The 25,076-nt window shown below is 39.5% G+C and overlaps 1 protein-coding gene across 1 annotated transcript in view; it reads left to right on the top strand.

The window, feature by feature from the left end:
- Abca13 (ATP binding cassette subfamily A member 13) overlaps positions 1-25,076 on the top strand; it is a 423,762-nt gene that overhangs the window by 358,325 nt on the left and 40,361 nt on the right. Inside the window, exons 57-60 of the mRNA XM_040746666.1 lie at positions 5,314-5,464; positions 12,397-12,531; positions 17,418-17,521; positions 24,890-24,982. Of these exons, the coding sequence (XP_040602600.1) occupies positions 5,314-5,464; positions 12,397-12,531; positions 17,418-17,521; positions 24,890-24,982 (483 nt within the window). The remainder of the gene's footprint in view (positions 1-5,313; positions 5,465-12,396; positions 12,532-17,417; positions 17,522-24,889; positions 24,983-25,076) is intronic.

Raw genomic sequence — 25,076 nt, 5'->3', positions numbered from 1 at the left:
ATGAATCTACTTCTGCCCCTATAGATATGTCTAACTGTATACATGGACCAAATAAATGGAGAAGTTCTTATAAATAGTATCATATAATAAACATGTTTTATTTCTAGCTTGGATTTTATCATTGTGGTATTTTGTCTGTTTGGATGGTATATGATACTTGTTCTCTATTAATTTAGTTTTTAATGATTAACTCTAGCATACTGAACTAACTTTGTCTTTCTTGGGTTTATCTTACTTATATCTAATTCTCATGTATTACTGGATTTGATTTCCTTATATACATGGTTCCTGACTTATTAGATTCTAAAAATAGTTTTTCAGCTTTATGGTGATAGGAAAGAAATAGGCATTAATTAGAAACTGTACTTTGAATTTTCATCTCTTCCAAGGCTAGTAATATACAGTCATAATACTTCCATAGTGCTCAACTATAGGCTAATTTGAATGTTTAAGGTAGACCAGTTGGAGCTATAATGTTCCTTCAGCAACCAATTGAAAAGTAGTAATGCTTTCCCCCTCCCACTCCTGGATCAGGATCTCCTTACAATAGCCTGTATCTTAACATATAGTCCAGGCTGGTCTTGAGCTCATGATTGTCTTGCCTTTACCTCTGAATGCTAGAAATACAGAAATGCATAAATAAAGCTGGCAGTAAAAGCAATTTTGACTTATGATATTTTCAGTGCACATTGAGTTTACTTGGGCATAACCCCATTGTTAGTTGGTGAGAATGTGTATTTTATAATAATTTGAATGCCTGTAGTTCTAATAAATTGCAGAATTTTCTTTCCTTTTCATGTCTTTGGTTTCATTATCAGGCTGTTTTGATTCCTAGGAATTTAATTCAGAGTTGTAGTTGTCTCTTCTTTGTTTGAAACAGACTGTGAAGGATTGATGTTAGTCTTCCAACATTCATTAGAATTTACTATTGAAATTATCTGGTCCTCAGGTTAAATTGTGAGCACTTTAAAAAGTACTCATTCAACCTCTTTCCTTGTATATCTGTTGAAGTTTGTTTGCCCTCATTCAGACACATTCAGTTGTTTTTTTCTTAGATACCTGCTTTCCCCTATGGATTTGTCCTCACAAAGATGTTTGTGCTGCTGTATCATAAGTCTCGGTTTCTGTATCTTAATAGAAATGCTTGCTGCAATTTTTTTCATGTGAATCTTTGGGGGTTTTTGTTGTTTGTTTTGTTTCTGTTTTTCTTGGCTGGTATAGGCTTGACATTTTTACTTCCCAAAGAATTAACCTGTGACTTACAAGGTTTTCATTATTGCTTTGTCTTTTCTATTTTATCTATTTCTTTAATCTTTGTTTTGTTATTCCTCATGATCTAGGCTTACTTTGTCTCATTTCTTTTATTTTCCAATATAGTTCATATACTTTTTACTGAGCCTTCTAGGTAAAAGGAAAAATAATTTTCCGTAGTTATATAGTAAAATATTTGAGGTTTCATGAAGCTTATGAGGTGTTACATTTCTCAGATGTTGGGATCAAAGTTTTAACTCTCTGAATTTTCCATTTGACTTTTCCTTTCCACAGTAACAAGCTCTAATTCTGTTACTAAGTTTCAAGGCCAAGGTCTAATTGTTCCTGGTGCCTTTACCACTGCTGTTTCCAGGAGTATCTAGTAATTCTACTTCAAAGAGGAGTTTTACATTCAGTGAGACTGGAACACTAGCCTGCATTTTTCTTTTTCTGTCCATCCCATCACTGTCCCTAGGTAGGAGAGCCCAGTTATAGATTCTCTTCATTTTCTCCTGTGTATGGGCTCATCTGGCCTTGTCTGAATCTGCAGTTCCACACTTATTTTTATCTCTAAAGAATAATATCAGCTCTGCTTAGCCTCATGGCCTCTCAGCAATGACTTTCTGTTTCTAGTTGTCATTGTCACAAAGACCCGAGCTTCAGGAAGATGAGAGCACGTGCTGCTTATCTCGGTGATTTTACCTTCTCTTCTGACACACACCTGCCATGGCTAAGCTTTACCTGGATGTGTCCCGCATTTGGTTCAGTTGTTCACTGTCTCATGGGCCAAGACGTTCTGAATAGTTTTCATTAAGGATTTGATTTCTTTTTAGTTATAAAACATTTTAGACTTCCAAAAAAACCAAATCCCAGGTTGACATCGCCTCAATAAATTAAAATAACGTGCTTGCAGCTACAGGTAACACACACACATATGATTATAAATATACATATATACAAACACACAAATTATGTGTAGATAATATATATTAGTCATTATATTTTATTTATACACATATAATATGCATTATATTTTACATATAAATATACATTATACATTACATAAATATATAATTATATACATTGCCTAATGTATATATAGAAAATTCTATTGAGTTATCTACCTGTTAGTTTTCCAGCATTAGTAACTAAATATACAGGGATTATTAAAACTTGCATTTTCATTCAACCTTTGTATTTTTGCGTGAAAAAACAAATACCCCCATGATGTAAAATGTATTTATTTTTTGTCAGACTACAAATTCAAGAGGACATCATCCTTGACAGTCTCATTCCTATTCAAGTATGAGTAAAGGACACACATGTCATGAGAATGACTTTGTTACAAACATAGTATTATTACACACGGCAGGATGAACAAGATCCTACCAGACATAGGTCAGGTGAAGACTGCCTGCTTAAGAGATGAGGATTTATTGCTGTGTTTTTCCATGGTAGAAGGAAAATCTGGACTATGAGATCCCCCAGGTGGCCTTTGTAAGAGCAATGAACCAGTCAGAATATTTCAAAGTATGGTAGGGAAGGAAGGGGAAGGAGGGAGGAGGGGAAGGAAAAGAGAGGAAATGTATTGCACTATGTGAATTGTAGAGCTTGAGAAGTCCTACAACAAGCCATTTGCCATTCATAAAGTGAATACTAAGGGATGCCAGTAGTATGGTTCAGTTCAAGTCCTCAAACCAGAGCCAGGGAAATGGATGTTAGGCCTCTAACCTGAAAACCCAGTGATCAGCTGGCTCTACTTCAGCCTTCTGAAGTCTAGAGTGTTCTCATAGTGCTCTCGTACCCAGGGGTAGAAGGGAAAGAATATGCCAGCTCTGGGAAGGAAAGAATGGTAGAGGAGAGGAGAGTTGAAGAGATAAGGAGAGAGGATGAAGAAAGAAAAGAGGAAGGGAGAAGGGAGGGAAGGCCTTCTACCTTTTTGCTTCATCTGGCCCTCAAGCAGGTGGGCGACACTCTCCTGCTTTAAGTGTGCCTCCCTGAACCAGGGATTTTCTGGAGACACTGTCACAGACACACTCAGAAATAACACTTTCCCAATACCTACCTATCTAATTTATTTATTTACTATTATTTTTCCTTTCTTGTTTTTGAGATTATAACATAATCACAGCATTTCTGCCTGACAAAACCCTCCCAAAAATTCATCATTGCTTATTTTCAAACTCATGACCATTTTTTCATTATTTTTAATTCAGTCAAATTAATTCTTATTAAACATCACAATCACCCATTTTTTGAGACCCCTGTGTTTCTGACCTAATCCTCCTCTCAAAGTTGCCATTTCTTACTACCATTACTTTGAAGACTAACTTTCAATGTATAAATTCAGGGACTTCACAAGAATACTGGACCTAAGTGCATGTTGTTAAGAGAAAGAATCCATGATGTGTTCCATGTGTTCCTTCAACTCTGTGACATTTTGACAAAGGAAAAGTCACAAAGAACAAGAACACCAATGCTCCCAAAGCTTGGCAGGAAGACTAGAAGGGGCTTGGTAGACTTTAAGTGAGTGAGATTATGTTCCTTTAAATAGTGTACACCTGATATGGTGCATTATAAAATATAACTATAGCACACATTACACACCTGCCTTAAATACTGGACTTAGCTATTAGATCAATTATAGTGAGTTTGTCATGCTGGTGCATGTTGATCTGAAAGGGAGCATTGTGAGAAGGACAATGAGATATGGAAGCTTATGATGACCTTTGCAATTTGGCCCATTAACTCTTTCTACTTTTCATATATTCAGTGAAAATTTATGTACAATTGCTATGCTTGAATTATAAAAGCTTCAACTAAATTTTAAGGATTGATATATTAATTATCTACAGTTTAGTTTCTTTGTGGAAACATTGCTATGTTAGCCATTATTTAGAATATATCATGTGCTAAAAATGAAGCTCAGTGCTAGACACACACACACACATACACACATATACACTATATGCTCTCTCTCTCTCTCTCTCACACACACACACACACACATAAACCCATGAGTGTGCTGGGCTCATTGGTTGCTACTGGGAAGAAAGAAGCAGCTTAGTACTCTACCATCTTAGGCTCTTTGCTAGGGCCCTGGAATTTAAACTAACAAAGGCATACTTGATTGCATATATACAAACAACGGTTTTACAAAAAATCGCTTACATGTAATTATATGTAGAGATAAAAATATAGAAAAAGAAGCAGAGGAGGAAAAAAGAAAAATGGAAGGAATATGTCTTAGTTAGGGTTTCTATTGCAATGAAGAGAAACCATGGCCATGGCAACTCTTATAAGGAAAACATTTAATTGGGGTAGCTTACAGTTTCAGAGGGTCAGTCATACAGCAGAGAGCAGTTACAGAACCGACGCAGTAGCTGAGATTCCGACAACTTGCAGGCAGCAGGAAATGGTCTGAGGGTCTCACTGAACAAAGCTTCAGCAGAAGAGACCTCAAAGCCAACCCCAATAGTGTCACACTTCCTCTAACAAGGCCACACGTCTTATTAGTGTCCCTCCCTTTGGGGGTCATTTTCTTTCAGACCGCCACAGATGGATAGGAGAGAGGGAGAATCAAATGATGAGCTAGAACAAAGAGGCTTATACACATGTGTTATCAAATGGAAAGGGATTGGAGATTTTGGAAGGTGTGTACTGAGGAGGAGAGAACGTGTCTTGCAAAGTAGTCCCCTCTCCTTGTGTTTCTAGGTGATCAGAGCAGTCCCTGTAAGTAGCAAGTGCAGAGATTTCTTCGCAAGTTGGCATGTCCTTTACAAAGGAGAAGTTTATCAGAGAGCTAGGGACATTAAACAACTTTCTTGGAGTTTGCTGTTTTAATTAGGCTAAGTTTAGCTGCATAGTCCATGGTCCGGGATGCATACTTTGGTGCGGCATTTTCTGATACCCCTCGTTTGTCATTAGATGAGAGTATTTGTGCAAAATTGTTAGCTATAGGAAACATAGTAGAGCAATTGAGATCAATGAGTTAGATTTAAGGGATGGGTTGATGTGTATTCATGAAGCCTTTGGTCAGCTAGTTCCTACTTGTGTCTGCAGAGATATGGTGGATCTGACATCTGCTGGCAAAGTGGGCATTCTCTTTGGCTACTGTCCACAGCAGGATGCCCTGGATGAGCTCCTGACTGGCTGGGAACATCTCCAATACTACTGCAGCCTCCGTGGGATTCCAAAGCAGTACATTCCAGAGGTAAGCAAACTTGGCATTTTCCGGAGGAAAAGGAGCCACTAGAGATGCTGTTTCATCAACTATGACTCCAAAGATGTTCTCTTACCCAGGATAAGACAGGAAGTCATATCACCAGACAAGTTCAAAGAAGTAATTTTCTAACATTAAAATTTGTATTGATATTGTATATTTAAAAATGTGTCAGTGAGAGTTTTATGCAAGGAGATAAGCAAAAATAATATCCTCTGTTACTTTGTATCTCTAAGCTTACTTCTTTTTCCTATAAATGTTTGTATATTTCCCAGCCTGTGGACTTGAGGTCAGGAACAAATACTGCAAGCCTGGAAACAGTGCTTGTGGAACTTGAGAGTTATTGGAGTGGATAGCTCCCCTGGAAGTAAGCAGACAGTTTCCTTTGAGAAGTAGCTTTCTGGGTGGTCTCAGGAGAATGAAGCACCTACAACTGCCAGAACTCTCAGGCCTCCCTGCATGCTACCTGAGAGTGATGGAGAGCAGGTGAGACACTGGGCAGGGGAGACTTGTCTCTTCTCTTGATGCAAGCAGTGGTCAGACCAGAGATAACAGCCTTGACAGACATCTCAGAGGAATTCAAGATAGAAATGCATCAGAATGGAAGATGCTCAAGGGACATTTTACCCTTTGCACGCTTTTTTGTAGTATGTGAAGTGCTGGCGGAATTTCTAGTTCTGCAAAAGAAGCAGGACAAAATGGGGTGGAGCTTATTGGCGTATCATCAGTCAGAGTCTATATGTGTCGGAACTTCCTAAGATTCACAGTTGACAAAGCCAATAACCACTGCCCTTAGTGGTCCATGACAATTCCTTTTCTATGTTGTTTTTGTAATGCTGTAGTCTTTCTTTACTTCTGTTCCATAACTTATAACTGCTCCAAAACCAGAATAAAAGCTCTCCATTTCATTGTTCAGATCCATAACTCTTGACCTACCTCCCATCTTAATAAACAAAGTTAACAGACTACCTTGCAGAAGATCTACCACATGAAGTTGAACAGCTCTAAGCATTCATTCCTAATGTTTGGCTCTATCTTTAATAGGCATTTTCTCTGTCAGTTCCCTCTTGTTAGTTTTTGATTGAAGAGGTGGATTCTTGGCAGTGGCTATAAGCTTGCCCCTTCTGTCTGGGTGAATGCATCTATGAAGTCTCCCTTAATAAGCTTGGTGCTCTCTGCCACCCAGGCAATTGCCTTCTGATAGTCCACTGTCCTTTAGTCTGTGTTCTTAACTCCTCCACCGAGAAGTCACTATAATGCTCACCAATTAGGAACTAGCTTTATTTCTTTCATGAAGTGGTATCAGATTATGCAGATGGCATTGCTACATGCTCATTCAGCAATTTTAATAGATCAGCCCATTTTCTACATATTCCTAAAGGACCCAGTGCCTCTCTGAGCCAATTTCCCACTACTGTAAATTGTGTGATCATTTGAAATACAGAATAAGCATAGGGTTCTGAGGTACTTATTAGAGGATATTAGTGTTAGGTAACACAAAATGATGATCTAGTAAATGTAGTCATGAGCCATATCTTAATGTTTAGTATACCATGGATCCAATAATGGTGAGGTTACAAAATCACCATGAAAAATCCCAGTAGCTTGAGGCCACCACAGCCACCTTAAAATTGCATCATGGCACATCCCTTGTGTGACTGTGGTGATGTTAAAAAAAACCTCTGTCATTAGCTGTATAAATGACTCCTGTACATCATGCTTGACTATTGCTGGTGTATATATTCGCTGCACTATAGTGCGTTTTAGTTGTGTAGGATTATTTCTATTTACAAAAATGGGTTACAACCATATACCCTGACAACAGCCTCATGAACCTTGTATTTATCATATGTCTCGATTGTTTTGAGAGGTCATATCCATGCCCAGTGATTGACATCTACTACTTGGGATTGGGAGAGAGTTCTCTGAGGTTCACAGCGTGAATGAAGCATCTGAAGATTCACTTCTCAGAATGGATACTGTTCATAAGTGACACATTACTATTTTTCTGTATGCCTGTCTCACACACTGACCAAAGCAGTTATGATGGGATTTCCTGACTTTACAACCTGGGGAAATGAAAGACAGAATGATCAGGTAACAGCTCTGGAGCACAGGGTTTGACTGACACCACCCTGACTGTTGCTAGTGGACTAGAACAAAATATCTTCCATCATCGATATCTCAGGCTTAGTTCTCCAGATTTTGGTGCGATCAAGGAAACAGAAACTGTACTCAGTGACTATAGGGCTACTCTAGCCTGGAGCTTTTCTCAATTATTTGTTTTCCATTGTGCTCCAGTGAGCTGGGGCCAGAAGGCTACTTCTGTTCAAGCTTTGAGCCATAGATACAAAAGAGTCATTTTCACCACCTAATATATCTGCCACTCAAATTAGTTTTCTTCTCCAGGCTTCCCTCTTGTCTTTGGAAATATAGACAGTCAGCCAATGTGCCCTCTGATTCAAGGAGGCCTCCTATGCTCGCTGAAAAGTCTTTTCTGCCTCATCCTCACAGTCCTCTCCTCTTTCTCTCCTGCCCTCCAACTCAGGCCTTGTACTGAGTTCTGCCTATACTCCAGGGCACTCAGTCCACCTATTCCAAGTTCACTGATCTGCTCTATCTATAGTCTTGTCCTTTACACTTGCAAACCTTAAATGTTTACTAAGGCAAGAAAAGGTTACCCCTTCATTTGACTTGGATTTAGGCTCTGTTGTTGAAAGGCTCCTTTCCAGTTTCGTAGTCACGCTGTACAGTTTATGCAAAGGGTATACTTTAAGCCTGTATTCAGCTGACCAGTTTCGTGAGACATTTGGTATCAAATCAGAGCCAAATGACTCTGGAATGCATTTATAGTTTGAAAGTCCAGGGGAAGATAATTTTCTGATATTTCCTGAGTTAATATATTCAAACAAAATTTCAAGTTGGGATGAAACTTGGTAAAATCTACATTTTGATCATCTCTGGGATAGGACTAGGTGCCTTACTGGTCCTGTCTTTGTAAATACCTGCACATTGCTCTTGAAATACATCTTTTTAAAAATGATCTATTTTATTTTATTTTATATGTATGGATTCTTTGTCTGCATGTATGACTTTATGCCAGGACAGGGCATTGGCTCTCACAATAGATGACTGTGAGCCACCATGTGCTTGCTAGGAATTGAAGAACCAGAACTCTTGACCCATTGAGCCATCTCAACAGCCCCATTGCTGGCTTCCTTCCTTCCTTAATTCCGTTCTTCTTACTTCCTTTCTTTTTTTACAAAAAAGATTTGTTTGTTTATTTTATGTATGAGTATTCTATCTGCATGCATAACTTTATGCGAGAAGAAGACATCAGATCCCACTATAGATGGTTGTGAACTACCATGTGGTAGCTGGGAATTGAACTCAGGACCTCTGGATGAATAGCTAGCACTCTTAAATGCCAAGCTATCTCTCCCAGCCCTAAGAGTACTTCTGAGTGTTGCTTTCAGCACCATCTTTGTAGACATTGCTTACATCTTAATTTTCTTTTTAAAAATATTTTATTTAACTTTTTACACATATTACTCTCAGTTCCTTTTCTCTCCCCTCCTCCCCTAGCCCCCCATTCCTCCCAACTCTCCATCCCATTCCATCTCCCTTCTGCTCTCCAGAGAGGGTAATGCCTTCCATGAGGAATATGAGTCTGTCATATAATCTCGGTAGGTCCTAGGTCCTCCCCCATATGTCCAGGCTGAGAAAGCATCCTTCCATGTGCTCCCAGAGTCCATTTGTATGCCAAGAAAAATACTTATCTACTCTCCAAAGTTCCTTAAATTGCCAAAGCCTCTTCTCTGACACCCAAAGTTTGGGAGGGGGGCGTGTGTGGATCCGTCCCATGCTGGGCTCAGTCATTAGTCTGGGGTCCATGTGTTCCCCCTTGTTTAGGTCAGCTGCCTCTGTGGGTTTCACCAGCCTGGTCTTGATTCCTTTGCTTATCATTCCTCCTTCACTGCAACTGGGTTCCAGGAGCGCAGTTCCGTTTTTAGCTGAGGGTGTCTTCCTCTGCTACTGTTAGCCACTGGATGAGGGTTCTAGGATGGCATATAAAATAGTCATCATTATCAAGGGAGGGCATTTTAGTTAGCCTTACTGATAGTTGGTGTCATTTTTGTAGATCTGTGAAGATCTCACTAGTGCCAGATCTCTCATTCAACTTACAATGGCTCCCTCTTTTTCCCATGCATTGTGGGTTTTGAAACAAGCTAAGTTTTGAAAGAAGAATAATTGTCTAGGAGGTCACTGGCAGAGAGAAGGTCACATGATGGCCTTTTCCTTGGAAATCCTTGGCTTCTTTTTCCTGTTCAGTATCTCATTTTCATCTTAAATTTCACAGAACTGTTTTGATATGGTCATCACACTTGCACATGGACAATTTTGGGCTCAGGAATCTGTTGAGTGTGTATGCTTTTCTGAACAATCTATGTTGGCCACAGGATATTTTACAAAGTTCTACTGGGCTGAATGTATTGCAGCCTGGACAATAAAATAGTGAATTCCAGTCTTCTGCTCTAAATGTGGCACACTTTCTAGAGCTTTCTAAGAGAAAAGCATGTGTAATTTCAGGTGACTTATGACATTTTGTTATTCTGGGACAATAACTGAGAATTTTGTGACTAATGACATTTTGGGGTCTAGGAAGCATTTTGCCAGCCTTGATTTCCAGGTCATTACATTTGCCATTATTTTGATTGTGGCACAGAGCACAGAAAAGATGGCAGCAGAATGCTTCCTATTAGATCATTTTTGTTTATTTTCTGAAAGTGACATTCACAGAGCATTAGATCAGACATTTGTTCCTACACATTCAGGAATCTTCTCTATGATTAACTGCTGTGGGATTTGTAGTCTGCACTATTTAACCTTTTGTGAAATTAGGAAAATATGACAAACATTATCTGGTTTCATAAAAGTAACCAACAGCATTTGGCAAATTTATTAAGAATGTATTTACTCTGAGGCATGTTGTATAAAACCAGGGCTTTTCATCATTGTTTTGCTTTGTTTTCTACTTTATTAGCCTCTTTTCATTCCTCTATTGAATAAAATACAGTATATCACAATAAATGTTTGTAATGCACATACATACTGAATCTTTTCATAATTCTAAAATGATAATCAGATTTTTCACTTTTCCTATTTCTGTTTGTTGTTCTAGTCTCACAGTTCTTTGGGTCTGTATTTTCTAAAGCTGTGGATTATCTCTGTGGCCACAGTGCTGCTGACACTGAAGCAAAAGCTTCTCCTAAGCATCCTGCCTCTTCCCTCCATCGTCCCTATGAACACCACCCAGGATAGGCTCACACTTCAGCTTTGTGATTCCATGGGTACCATGGGTTGTCGCTAAACTCCACAGCACAGGCTGCCTGCCTTAGCCTTTTTGCTGCAGGCCCCCAATTACTTATTTATGCTTGTTTGCTAATCATGGATAAAATATTTTGAAGTTTTTATTTGCTTTAAAAGGCTTTTATTCAATTTATTTTAATTGACATAATTGGACTAAATGAATACAGGGGAAGGGAGGTTTCCTGTGAGACAGTCTGAAGAAAATAGCTTGAATATTTTCATTGAGAACAAGGGATTGACCTTGAGATGGCTTTCTTAAAGACTGTGGGAGACTGAAGACTTATTCTGTATCTGCCTCTTGGGCCTTGACTTCTCTTCCCTTGACTTACACTGTCTGAGTACAGATCAGCACTTGTGTCTTTTAGCTTATCTAATGAATTTCTTTGAAGCCACACAAATACAGACTAGATAATTTAAGTTAAAGATATTATCATCCAAAAGTTTTTGAGGTTTGTGACATATCATGATCATCATATTATTATAAACATATCTTATATGTTTATAAAAATATATAGTAGCTTAATACTGTCTTATTTGGTGCTTTAAAATACACAATTAACAACTCTCATAGTTCTATATAATTTATCCTTGTAAATTTGAACTAAGTTATGTTCCTCCCTAGTTTGGTTATGTGACCATATCTGAAAAAACCCTGCATTTATATCTGCATTAATACCTTAATGTGTGTATATTCTTATTCATACAGCAACTATATGAAGTATGTGTTTTTAAAAATTGTGTGGACAGTTGGAAACAAACAGACAAAATTCCTAGCTTGGGTCTCACATAAGAGACAGAACTGCAAAGAGATAAGAAGTATTTTAGGGCAAATTATGCTGGGGAAGAACAAGCTACGTGTAGTCTTAGAGACTCACTTGATGCACATCAAGGAGGATGGCGATTGCATTAAAATTTAAGGGTAAGCGAGCTCCCAGGATGTGTGGTAAGACACAGAGTGGCATGGTGGAGAGAAGAGAAGCTGTGAGCATGAGCGTGAGGGCTTCAAAGGTAACTGAAGTGGCTGAGGATGTGTGTGGATTCTGCTGAATGAAATCACACCCTCATGAAGCCATCAGATAGTTCCCAGAAGCTATGAAGAAGAAACTGGTCCCATATTTCTTCAGTCTGCATACTGAATAAACTCTAAATGTGTAGATGCTATCAGTGGCCTATTTCCCTCATTCTGTGTCATTTCCCTTGAGGGTTTGGTACCTCGTTTTTGTTATTTTTTTTCCTATCCAGCACTTTCTGAGTCTTCCTTTGGGCCCCCTTTACTCTACTCATCTGAGTGCAGATGCTCATCTGGACTTAGCATCGATTCAGAGTCCTCTGACCTCCAGACCCATGTTTGGTCATCCCAAGTGTCCACAGACATGGGACTCTCTTCCCCATGCTCTTTCCCTGTTGTTCCCTTTTTCATAAAGTGAAGTGGGATGGGGAAGGCCTTTGGTCCCTGTGCCAGAAGAACACAGGTATAGTTGGAGGAGACAGGAAGCAACCCAGCTCAAATGGGCATCACAGAGAAAGGTTCATGGACAGATTTTGTCTTTCAGGTGGCTGCAGACCTGGTAAAGCGCCTTCACCTTGCACCTCACGTGGACAAACCTGTGGCCATGTACAGTGGAGGCACCAGACGGAAGCTCTCCACCGCCCTGGCTCTGGTGGGGAAGCCTGACATTCTGTTATTGGTGAGTAGCTGAAATATCAGTGTTGAGTTGATGTTGGAAACATGCTGAATTTATTTCAACTTTCTGAACTTCTCTCAGAGCTTCAGGACTTGAGACATCAACTGTTTGGATTAGTAGACACTGACCTAAGTGAATATTCTTAAACATATTAGAAGATACCAGTGCTATTTTACAAAAATCAGACCTTTTTATGATAGATTCACATAAAAATGTTAACATTAAATGAATGTTGAAATAATAGCATTCACCTTTTATCTGAAAACAGATGCATGTTTTGCTTTTAATTTAGTTAGGTTTAGTTTTGGTTTATTTTTGAGATTATAATAAAATTAGAGCATTTCTTTCTCTTTCCTCCTTTCAAATCCTCCCATATACCCCTCCTTTTAAATCTATGTCATCTTTTCTCCTTAATTGTTATTGCATGCACGTATGCATATTTATATGCATACATATTTTCAAATATAACATGATAAAATGTGTAAAGTAATTTGTATGGTATATGTTTTCAGGGCTGATCACTTGCTATTGGATAACTAATTGGTGTGCTCTTCCTTATGAAGACTATTTCCTCTGACAAACTGCTTTGAAGTTTTAGTCTGCTTATGGGTTCATATTTATTGTAGCTATCCTGACATAGGCCCATGGTGAATCATGAGGATGGGCATCAGAATTTGCTGTGTTTAGTTTAGCATCTCCTAAAATCCATGTGCTAACAGCTTCTTTTATAGGTCTTACTGATATGAGAGGTAGTAGAATGTCTAAGACAGTGGTTCTCAACCTCCCTAATGTTGTAACCCTTTAATACAGTTCCTCATGTTGTGGTGATCTCCTCACCATAAAATTATTTTGTTGCCTCGTCATAACTATTTTTCCACGTTATGAATCATAATGTAGTTTGTGCGGTATATATAATACAAGGCCCCTGTTGGGGTGGAGACCCACAAGTTGAGAACTGCTGCTCTAAGGGATCTTAGCAACATGTCTTTAGGACATTGTAGGAGTGTTGTAAGTGGGCAGGAAGACTCTAGCTCATTCCTCTTTCTTTTTTTCAATTTCTGGTCATGAAGAGAAATCTCAAACACTCTTGCCTGCTGTGATGTACTGCCCTGTCTTCACAGAAAAGCAATAGGGACAACTCTGGGTTGAGCATCTAAAATCAAGTTGGGTGAAGCAGCCCTTCTTTATAATTTGATTGCCTTGGGTATTTGTTATACTGATGGAAAGCTATCTAGCACATCCATGCATCATGGGCACAGAGGAAGGCAGGCGTTCCAGCAAAGGATGAAGCAGGAGCATGGCCTTGGGTAAGGGCAGTCTCTCATCTTTCTGGGAATAGCTAATTTAGGTTACCTTATCTAGGGGGAGGAGATTGGTTATCAATACACAGAGTCAATTGCTGTGTATTTAAAAACCATTCTAACTGTGCACAGGCATTTAAACAAGTGAAGAACATTCTTCCTGTGCTGTTGATAAGAATTTAAACACCATATCCACCCAGAGTTTCACCTTTGAAGACAGCCCCAGGGGAATTCAAAGTCTAGGAAATAAAAATGATCTTATTATGTTGTTCATACATGAAAACAACATTTCCCCAGGGAAGTTAATGGAGATGCAGCAGAATTGTGTTAGAAAATGATTTTGTCATCTACTGGTTGGATCTTAGAAACTCTGCTTGCTACTAAAAGGTTCAGGATCAGGACTATTTACTTGTTATCATGGAATCTATCTATCTATCTATCTATCTATCTATCTATCTATCTACCCACCCATCATCTATAATCACTTGCCCTATTCTGCTATGACACTATCTTGTCAAGATGAGACAGGCTGTGTTGAGAGGTCACTGGCATTATCTGCTTCTGACCAGATGTTCTTACACTCATGGTGTGTTTCCTCATTCCACTGAAAAGATCTGTAATCTGGTGACATTTCCTTGGTTCATTGTGTACCCAAGGTTTTCTTCCTTCACATACCCCCATTCCCACTAGTCCCGAGTGCTCAGAACTATGGCACAGCGACCAAGTGACCAGGTTTAGATGTGCTATTACAGTTCTTCAGTGTGTCCTTGAACATTGTGCCCATTGTCTCCTTGTCTGAAAGCAGTACTCTTAATTGTGTCTGTCTCATGGAGATGTTGAAGGCAGTAAATTAGATAGTCCATATTAAGCTTGTCACCCAGTGCTTGTGGAGCTACTGTGGTGATGGTGGTGTTCAAATCATCAGATTAAAGCAATACCTTTGACATTCTCCACTGAGACAAGAAGAAGTGGCCAGGAACCAGGAAGCTTTAAAATCACCCACTCAACCTTCTGCCTGAGCAATACCAGATCCTACTTCTTATTTTCTTACTTTCTAATCAGTACACATACATCACTTGATCTTCAGAAAAGGCCAAGCATTTGCTTTCTTGTTCAGTGTTCCTCCCCCATCCCATCCCCCTTATGCTTTCCTCTTTGGGGGAAGTTGATAGCCAGAAGCTCTTAAAAGATATATGCTTAGTGTTTCCTGACTGCAAAAAGCACCTGCATGCATCACACAGCTGGGCAAGACTTCTCTTCAAAGTGCCTCAGATAACAAGTATTTGGGAGTTTATTGAAGAGGAGAGCTTCAGGTTCCAAGAAACTTCAATTTATTTGCTCTTTTTCAATAAATGATGTCCTTTCTACTATCATATATCTTTCTGGTGGAGGCCATTCTGAAAGTTTATGGAAGTAGAAGTTTCATTTTTAAAACATCACATTTGGCTTGCTTTACCAGATTGCCAAGGGAAACTAAGCTGGTGTGAAAATGTGCCCCCTTGCTTTTACTGAAGCATCATTGATGAATATGAGCTGTATAAATCTGAAGTATATGATGTGTTGTTTTACTATAAACACATGTGTAATGATGACCACAGCTAAGCTGGTTGCCTCACTTAGTGATGTCAGTTGGTGAGGAGGAAATTCTAACTGCTCAACACAGAGTTGTTGATTACAGACCCTGCCTGTCTACTTTTCCTACCACCAATCAGGTTGTCTCAGGTTCAGTCACTCAGAGAACAGAGACTCATTGTTCAGTGTTCTAGAGGTTGGACGTCCTAGATCAGGACACTTACAGGTATGTGGTGACAATCCATTTTCAAGATGGCTCCTTTAGAGGGAAGGAATGCTGTGTCTTCATGTGACAAAAGTTACAAATATAAAAGCAGATGACCTTTCTATCACCCTCTTTTATAGTCAAACCAATGGCACCCATGAAGGTGGAATCTTCATAACACAGTCACTTCCCAAAGCCATACATCCCTACTGAGCTTTGTGTCTTGCTCATATATGCATTTTAGGGATGACTACTTGAAATTGGATAACTTATCAGGACGTTTGCCCCTGAAGAAAATTTATTCTCCCTCTCTCAGCAGTAGTTAGCTACCCATAGCTCTTCATCTACGGGTAGAACCTTATGGAACATTTCCTGTCCACATTGATATCTAGATTGCTGTGGTCATTATACAAGTGTCTTACTATCCCCCTTGTCTAGAATTCCTCATTTTTAATCCATGCATCTGATGTTGTGCATTTCCATAACTGGCCGGTGTGAGTGGTGATGCAGCAGATGTGTTAGCGCAAGCCTGCAAGCTGCCATCCGTCTCATTGCCTTTGGCTGTGTACACACAAGTGGACCTGCTGGGCTATATGATCATGCGGTTGCTCCTTCTGCTGTCAATCTGTAATGACTGCTGTAAATTACCTCCCCTGCCCCTGAATGCTTTCTTCACTTCTTTTCTGTCTCTCTCCCTTTCTCCCATGACTGGGTAATTTTAAGTAGTCTGTGTTTGTGGCTCCTTCATTGCCTGGATGCAGTCTGCAGGAAAAGCTCTGTCACACTTATCATTTTGCTTTCTGAACTTTTCTGCTTCAGAACCACCAGCTCCTGACACCTGATTTTCAATTCCTTTGCAGCCACTGTTTTGTTCATGTGTTGTTTTCCTGATTCTCTTGACTTTCTTACTTGTAATCACTTGTAGCCCACTGAGCTTTCCAAAGATGACTATCTCCAAGTCCTGTCACTCAACTCACAGCTCTTCACCACACTGAGGTTGTTACTGTAATGTTGCTGTGTGCATTTCGTGGTGTCATAGCAGCATGAAATCTCTCGAATTGCTGTCTCAGATCCAAAGCAGTCTTCTTAGAGGACTGTCTGAGTACTTATAGGAGGGACACCTTCAGCAGTCGGTCAGGTGAATAATTCAGACCTTTCCTCAACATGCGCACATGCAACTTGGACCACTTGTGGCAGGTATGTACAAATTCTTAGGGTTACCTATCTTTTCTCATCACACAGAAGTGGAGCAAGGCTGAGAAATTTCTCTTGGTCTTCTTAGGGCAGGTCACCATACATTCACTCTTGTGTGCTCTCATCCTACCAAGACATTCTAGGTGTTCTTGGGAGCATCTGTGCTTATTCTATAGGGTACCCCCAGGCATTTACCAAGATGAAGGGCAATTGAAGCATGCAGAGTGCCTGGTCTCTCTGTACTGTGTAAAGAGGGTTAGTGGAAGCCTCATGCCATGGAGACTCTCATCTTTAGCCTCTCTGTGCTGCCTCTAGCATTACTAAGCATTGCAGAGGGCCAAAGACCTTGGGTAAGACACAATGAGAAGGCTTGCGATTAGTAACAATAATTAAGGCCCCTTGTGTGACTCCCTGCAGGAGTGGTAGAGCCAGGAACTCGTATGTGTCACTTCTCTTCCTGCTTCATCCCTGTATAGCAGGGAACCCAATGGAGATTTCCCTGTTAAAATCACAATGAGGGTTTCCTCCTTGCCAGGCTCTGTATCCATGTGATCGTAGATGTCCATTCCTGTCTGTGTTCATCAAATGACCATCACTGTGTATTCTCTTCCTCTCAGGACGAGCCCAGCTCTGGGATGGACCCCTGCTCTAAACGGTACCTGTGGCAAACAATAACTCAGGAGGTTCGGGACGGCTGTGCGGCAGTGCTAACCTCTCACAGGTGATGTTTCCTCTCTGATTGCCAGTTCCTGAGCAAGACTCGGTAGCAATTAGGTCACACAGAGAATGGCATAGAAGTGCCTCCCTTAGTCTTCAATCCCAGGAGCCCTTTGGGAGACTAAGGCAGAGAGGGTCATGTCAGGTGGTCAAGGCCTGCAGAAGAGCAGAGTTGCAAATGGAGCCTTTCCAAGACCAGTGTCTTTAGATTCATTCAACTGTGATGTTCAGGTGAGGGCTTGACTCTGTCTGCCTTTCCTAAGGATTCCCTCTCCTTTCTACCCAGGGTCCCCAATTCCCACCTGCAAATCACCTGAAATGCATGCCCAACCCACTACTGGATCTCTTTACAGAATTTATTGTGTAGTTAGTATTCTCCACCAGAGTCCCCCTCTCAGCATAACGAAACACTTACGTGCCATGCAGCAATACAAATGTAGACTTCTTGAAACCATTACATGGAGAGAGATAGTTTGGTTAATGACAACCCTGAAGATGGAATGAAGAACATGTTATAAATCTAGGCTTGATTTTTCCTTCCGTGTTTAACCAAAATATGCTATGAGCAAGGCATCAAGAACTGTTGAGATCTGATATTTGACTTTTACGGGCACTTCATATTAATAGAATTATATAACACACACACATTTGTATCTGGCCATTTTCATTTAGAGGGTATTCAATGCTTACCAAGGCTATAATAACACACATCAGTAAGTCCTTCTCTATTCTTGCTGAGTAGTGCATGATTAGTACTCCAGTTGCAAAAGGGAGGACTGGTGAGCAAAGCGATCAAGACCAGGCTGGAAAAACCCACAAAAACAGCTGACCAGACAAAGGGGGAGCTCATGGACCCAAGATTGATAGCTGGGAAACCAGCATAGACCTGATCCAGACCCCGTGAACGTGGGTGTCAGTTAGGAGGACTGGGCATCTATAGGGCCTGTGGCAGTAGATCAGTACTTATCCCTAGTATACGAAGGGACTTTGGGAGCCTACGTCACATAGAGGGATGCTCTCTCAGCCTAGACACACAGGGGAGGGCCTAGGCCCTGCTCCAAATGATATGACAGCCTTTGAAGATGACCCATGGAAGGCCTCACCCTCCCTGGAGAGCAGAAATGGCATGGAATAAGGGGTAGGTGAGGGGCGAGGGGGTGGGGAGGGAAAGAGAACTGGGATTGACATGTAAAACAAGCTTGATTGTAATTTAAATTTAAAAAAGGAGGGGGAAAGAAATAGGGATGGCAGTGTGGCTCAGTGGGGAAAGCTCTTGTTGTGCATGTCTCGGGCTCAAATTTGATTGCCCAGACTCACAGCTGAAGGAGAGAAGCAACTCCTAAAAGCTGTTTTCTGAGCTCCATAAGCATGCCATGACATGCATGTTCCCATAGTCACACACAGATAATATAACACACACAGCATCAAGCATGCCATGACATGAATGTTCCCATAGTCGCACAGAGATAATATAGCACATGCAACATCTCTCTCTCTCTCTCTCTCACACACACAGAGAAATAAGAAATAAAAATAAACAAGCATAAAGAGATTAACTATCTACACTCACCCATATGTGTGGACACATTTAATACTCGTCTAGAGTAGTACATTTACTACAGTGAACAAACCCTCAGAGACACATACTTACAATGCCTCTCCTCTTGGTGTTTGGCATTCCATGACTTTGGAAAAATACCCAATCTCAAGATATAGCCTTAGCTTCCTACATTGCATGTAGAGTTCCTCAATTCCCTTGTTCACTCTTCCTTCTCCTGACCTCTGCCAATCTGATATTTTACTGCCTGTAGAGTTGTGCCTTTTCCAGAAGTCACACATCTGGAATGCCACCCAAGCCTTTCAAGGCTGGATTCTTTCCCTGCTTCCCTTGTTTGTAAGCCCATTGCCTCTCAACAGTGAGCAATATTCTATTGCCTGGCTATGCTGAAGTTTATTTGTCTGCTCACGCACTGACAGATGCTTTGATTACTGACAAGTCTTGGTAATTACGAGCAATGCTGTTATAAACATCTATGTGCAGGTTTTTATGTGGATGTTTTTCAGACCTTTTGAGTAAATGCCAAGGAGCTTGATTGTTGGACTGCACAATGAGCTCATGTTTGACTTGCAAAGAATCCCTTTTTCCTTTGGTGGCAATACAAATTAAACCTAGAGCCTCATACATATTAGGCATGTGTTTTGCCACTGAACTACATTCCCATCCCTCATTTCCCCTTTATTTGGAGGCAAAGTCTCAAAGTTGTTCAGCCTGGCCTTCAGTTTCCTCCATTGTTCAGGATGGCCTTAAAATTTTGTTCTCTTTGTGTTAGCCTCCCAAGTCACTGGGGTTATAGACCTTTACGACAGGGCCTGCAGTATCATCTTTTCCTTGTTATGTTTTTGGGAACTTATATTTCCATTTAATTATTTAGGTAAAAGAGGTTATGCATAGAGTCTTGTTAGATCCTGTGTTAAAGTCTCCTGTTGTATATATGATTCCAAATGCTTTCTCTTTGTCTGTGTCTGTCTTTGGAACATGAATATTTAAAGCTTTTATTAAGTTTTACTGTTCTTTGTTTCTATGGTTTGTTCTTAGAAATTATAGCTAAGAACTTTGGGTTCTCAATTCATGAGAATGCTAGTACTAAGATAGGTTAATACTGTTACCACTTAATAATCTTTTCGACACTTAAAGCTATTTCATATATAGTATAATAAAAGAGTCTCAACTCACTGCTACACTTGTGGCTATCCAGTTGTTCCAGGACTGTTTTTGGTGGGACAACTTCTTGTTCCCCATTGTATTATGGAGGATGTGCTGTGAGAAATCTAATTGGCTCTCTGTGTTGGACAGTTTTCCTCTTGCCTGGTGGAATGTGCTCTTGCCCTTAGCACACAGCACTGTTACCATTACAGGGCTTTTTGTGAGGATTGACCAACAAGCTATGTCACTTTACCATCTTTTTTCTATTACTGAAGCTTTCATTTACTCAAAAATGTTTCATAGTCTCCCCTGTGATTTACTCGTGACACATGGTTTATTTAGAAATCTTCATTTTCAATTTTTTTTGGAAATTTTCCTAGTTTCTTCCTGTTGATACTTTTAAACTTAAATCTAGAAGGCTTTAAGAAATTTTCTTTTGTAATTTCTATCATTTCAGATTTATTAGAAGACTTTAAGTTATCTATAGAAGGGGACAATAAAGGAATTACAGTATTTTTCCATAAAGCCGTTTTGTTGAAGAGTGGACATGTTAGATGACACTGCATCTCTGAGCACTGAAAATAAGTGTGCACTTATTGCCATATTTTAATTCAGTATTTTCCCAGTTTTGTTTTATTTTCTTTGCTGGATAATTATTCCAAGATTGTATAATTTCTATTGGTCTCTAATTCCTGTGATCTGTTTTTCCTCTCTCATCTTGAAACTGGGTGTAGGTTCCTGTCGAATTCCTCATCTCCTGACCTGCCATCGCCTGCCCTCAGTAGCCATTGTTGAAGTGAGGCAGAGAGATAGTAGCCCACTGTGGGGCACAGATTACCATATTCTTATGTACCAGTGGCTTTTTGGCATCATCTTCACAGAGTCACATGCCTACATGCCTTTCGTCCATTCCTGGAGTTCTGAAACTGCTGTTTTCATAGTTATGGCTTTGAGGACAATTATTTGATAATTTTCTCACTCAGATGGAGCCAGAAAGATCACCCCTGGGTTTTTGCTTTCATTCTGTTTCACTCCTGAAAGGATTTTTTTTTCTGAAACAAGTGAAATTGATACTTACTTGTCTATGTATTTTTGCTGTAGATGTTCACATTGCTCTGGGATTTTAGCAGTTGCATACAGATATTCTGAGTCTTCTTACAATCTGTCCCTGGCAAGGCATGGTCCTTGATGTCCAACTGTGGGTGTTTAGATGGGTAAAGTTGTATAATGATGAAAATTCTTTTTATTTTTCATAATATATATGATTATTTTAAACTGTTCTCTCAAAAGACCACTTGCCGTTGAGATTTCTCCTTTAAATCCTCCCATTCATTTGCTTTCACATCAGTGTTCTACATTTGCATGTATACAGAGTGATTTCTCCCTATTCAGATAATACAGGGATGTTAATGGCTCAGTGTGAATGAAGAAAGATGTGGGAGGCCTACATGGTTGTGTGATTTTAGTGCGATATTTTCCTCTATGTATGCCTTAACACACAGCATTCTTGGGAAACCACGAGTCAGAAAATGAACTGATAAGCATCCATCCTGGGAATGACTCCTGTTTTTCCTTACACCTCCAACCCTGATGCCAAAGCTCCAGTCCAAGGCTTTAAATCCTGTCTCACCTCACCACGAATCTGTACCAGGCAGGATAACCATCCAGGGAAAAGAATCCATGTTTACTTTATTTTTAAGTAGATGACCCATGGTTGTTTTCATTGTTGACCAGTCTCAGGTTTTGTGTGTTCTTCTTTCTTTGAGAGATAATCAAATTAAATTCTCCAACCTGCGTTCTGAACTCCAATTTTGTTATACCCACATGCTTTTGGGTTTACTTGTTGAACATGTGGTACAATCCACTTAGACTTGCCACATCATTCACTATGAAGTTGGAACTCAGACAATGACATAATCATCCATTTGTTCAAAGTACATTTCAGAAATTAGAGTAGAAACGACTTCATGTTTTTCCCATGACAGCATCATAAACACGATAAGACATGTTAAATTAACATTAGTTAATGAAACAAAGGCTAGCCCTGGTGACACTGACCTATCATCACAGTGAGCTCTGGAGGATGAAGGATTGAAATTAATTTGCACTGCTCATAGTGAGTTCAAAGCCAGCTTGGGCAATTTAGTGAGATTCTACTTCAAAATGAAAAGCAAAGAGGGAGCTAGGGTTTCATCTGGTGGTACAGTGGGTGTCTAGTATACACAAGGCTCTGTATTTAGTTTCCAGTCCTACAATAATAATAAATAAGCAAAGAAATAGTCATATAAAAACACATGAGGCTGGTTTAGACTGTTCATAATATACATCCTGTAGACCTCACAGTAAGCTGCTACAACAAACAACTTCAATTTATGGCATCTCAGACAAGACATTTCATTCTCTCACTTAACCATTTGTATTGTTGACTATGTTCCCTCAGGTCAAACCAGGGGCATGTGGTTCCAGTCTTGAATGTGCCTCTCTGCCTTCTTAAAAAACTTTCTCGTTTGCTTCCCCTGCCCAAAATTTATTCCTATGAGGTAGTCAAAGAGTGAATAGACCTGAGTTGAGGTCGCTACAGGGCAGGAACTTCCTGGACTCCAAGAAGAAGTCCTGGGGTTATGCAATTCTCCGCTTGCATTTTCCATGTCCTAGAAAAGAAATCATGGTCAAATATAATTTTCAAATTTTATGGCAGTTTTACTCCATTGCTTATGAGATGACCCATTTTGAATTTCTGCGAAAATGTCTGTAGCTAACTGGGTATTTATTGATTTGACTGTTTCATTTGAAACGGAATAGGGGAAAAGACATTTGCTTTTCAACACAGAAGTAGGGATTGAACAGCTCTTGGTCTGTCTGTTGCTTTGTTTGTATGGTTTATTTTGTTAGTTGTTTAGTATCTATTTAGTTTGCTAAATGGGATTTTTCATTTTTACTGATCCTTTGAGAATTGCGGACAGTGGATTGATTACAGTCATTCCCCAGCTCCTCACAGACACCCCTCGGTGTGCTTACCCATTCAACTTGTGTCCATTGTTCTTCAGTCTATAAAGCCCAATTCATTTCATTTATACATTGTTTTGGGAGGCTGATCACCCACTGGAGCATAGCCGCCTTTCTCAGGGCCATACCGTTAAAGGAAACCTAGCCCCTAGGAGTAGGGCTGCATGCCCACCTTTCCCTTCCATTTTGTCTGGCTTGGACTGCATGCTATTTAATCACTGTAAGTTCATGTGTGCAACTGCCCTCTTGTGTTTGGAAAATGCTGTTTCCTTGCAGCCATCCACAACCTCTGGCTCCCACCATCTTCCCCATCTTCCACAATGATCCTTGAACCTTGAGAGAAAGGATGTGACACAAACGTGTCATTAAGGATCTTTTAAATATTATCACTGTGTTTTGACACTTTTGTTACAAATCTGGGATTTTGGATTGTCAAGTGTATCCAACATCACCTCCAGAGTTTCTTCCACTACTGTTATGTTTGGAAAGTGCACTCCATGCTCAAATCACTTCTGTATTGATACTAGCTATGGTATGTTCATGGCTCTTGTTCTAATGCCATTTCTGTGGCATGAATTCAGTGTGTTTCCTCTTTGTAATTCAGCATTGTAGCAACCTCTTCTAGTACTGCCTTTTCCTAACAACTATTCCTACAATTTTTCCTTCTAACTAATTTTAAATAAAAAATTTCAGCATTTTCATGGGGGTGATTGCATTTTGATTTGCATTATATTCCATCAACATTGTAATTTATAATCATAGTTATAATAATTATGCATTATAGATCTTTACAATTTGATACTGAATATTAAAATAATCTTATAATTTAAATTATAGTTACAATTTAAAGTTTATCTCTAGTATTTTACATCATATTTTATGTGTTATAAAACATAAACCTTTTTTTAAATTGTGTGGTCTTTTGCCTTAATGAAATGTTATTTTTTTAATTTTTATACCTTTTTATTAAAACAGAATTACATCACTTTGCACTTTTCCTTTCCTCCCTCCCAACCCTACACAGGTAGTCTCTCGAAAAATCTCTCATGTCACCTCTTGACTTTTATGTTGACAGACTTTTTCTTTGATCTTATTGATACACTCATACATATTATGTATGTATCTTCACAAATATGTAAATACAACTTAATGAATCCATTTTACTGTTTGTGTGTATGTGGTTTCCAGACTGACCCTTTTGTATTGGATAACCAATAAGAGGACTCATCTTTCATTATATTCACTTTCATAACAGTTTCCTATTTTTGAAATAGTCACTGTTTTCCTTGTTTTATTGATTCAAGATTTCATTTTCTCTTGTCAGCAAAGGTTTGGCATTCTTTTTGTGAAGAAATCACATATTTGTTAAGATCCCCTGTACATATATTGTTGTAGTTTTGATGATTATAAAAGGTTCTATTTTGTATATTTTGTTATTGATCATTTTTCCAGGCACATAGATATGCTAACAACCTTCATTAAATTAGCTACCTTAAAAAATCTCAGGAATTTTCAAATGACTTTTTTGCTTTCATGAGTGTACTATATTAAAAGTTACTTAATTTGGATCAATGTATTTTTGCCTCCTTTTTATTTCTGAAGCTTGAACAGGGCTCATGCCTTTATGACATGGCTCATTTCTCCTTGTTTATTTCTTCACAGCATGGAAGAATGCGAGGCTCTCTGTACCAGGCTAGCCATAATGGTAGATGGCAGCTTCAAGTGTCTTGGCTCCCCTCAGCACATCAAGAACAGGTACTGAGCTTCTTTGTTTCAGTGTTTTCCTGTCAACTCGGCAACATGATGCCTGTGTTGTAACAAAGGCTCTTTCCAAACTCTTTGCTCCAAT

The sequence above is a fragment of the Mesocricetus auratus genome, unplaced genomic scaffold (genome assembly GCF_017639785.1).
Source record: "Mesocricetus auratus isolate SY011 unplaced genomic scaffold, BCM_Maur_2.0 Super-Scaffold_100006, whole genome shotgun sequence".
NCBI lineage: Eukaryota > Metazoa > Chordata > Mammalia > Rodentia > Cricetidae > Mesocricetus > Mesocricetus auratus.
The sequence above is the reverse complement of the archived record's forward strand: the minus strand, read 5'-3'. Positions and strand labels throughout refer to the sequence as shown.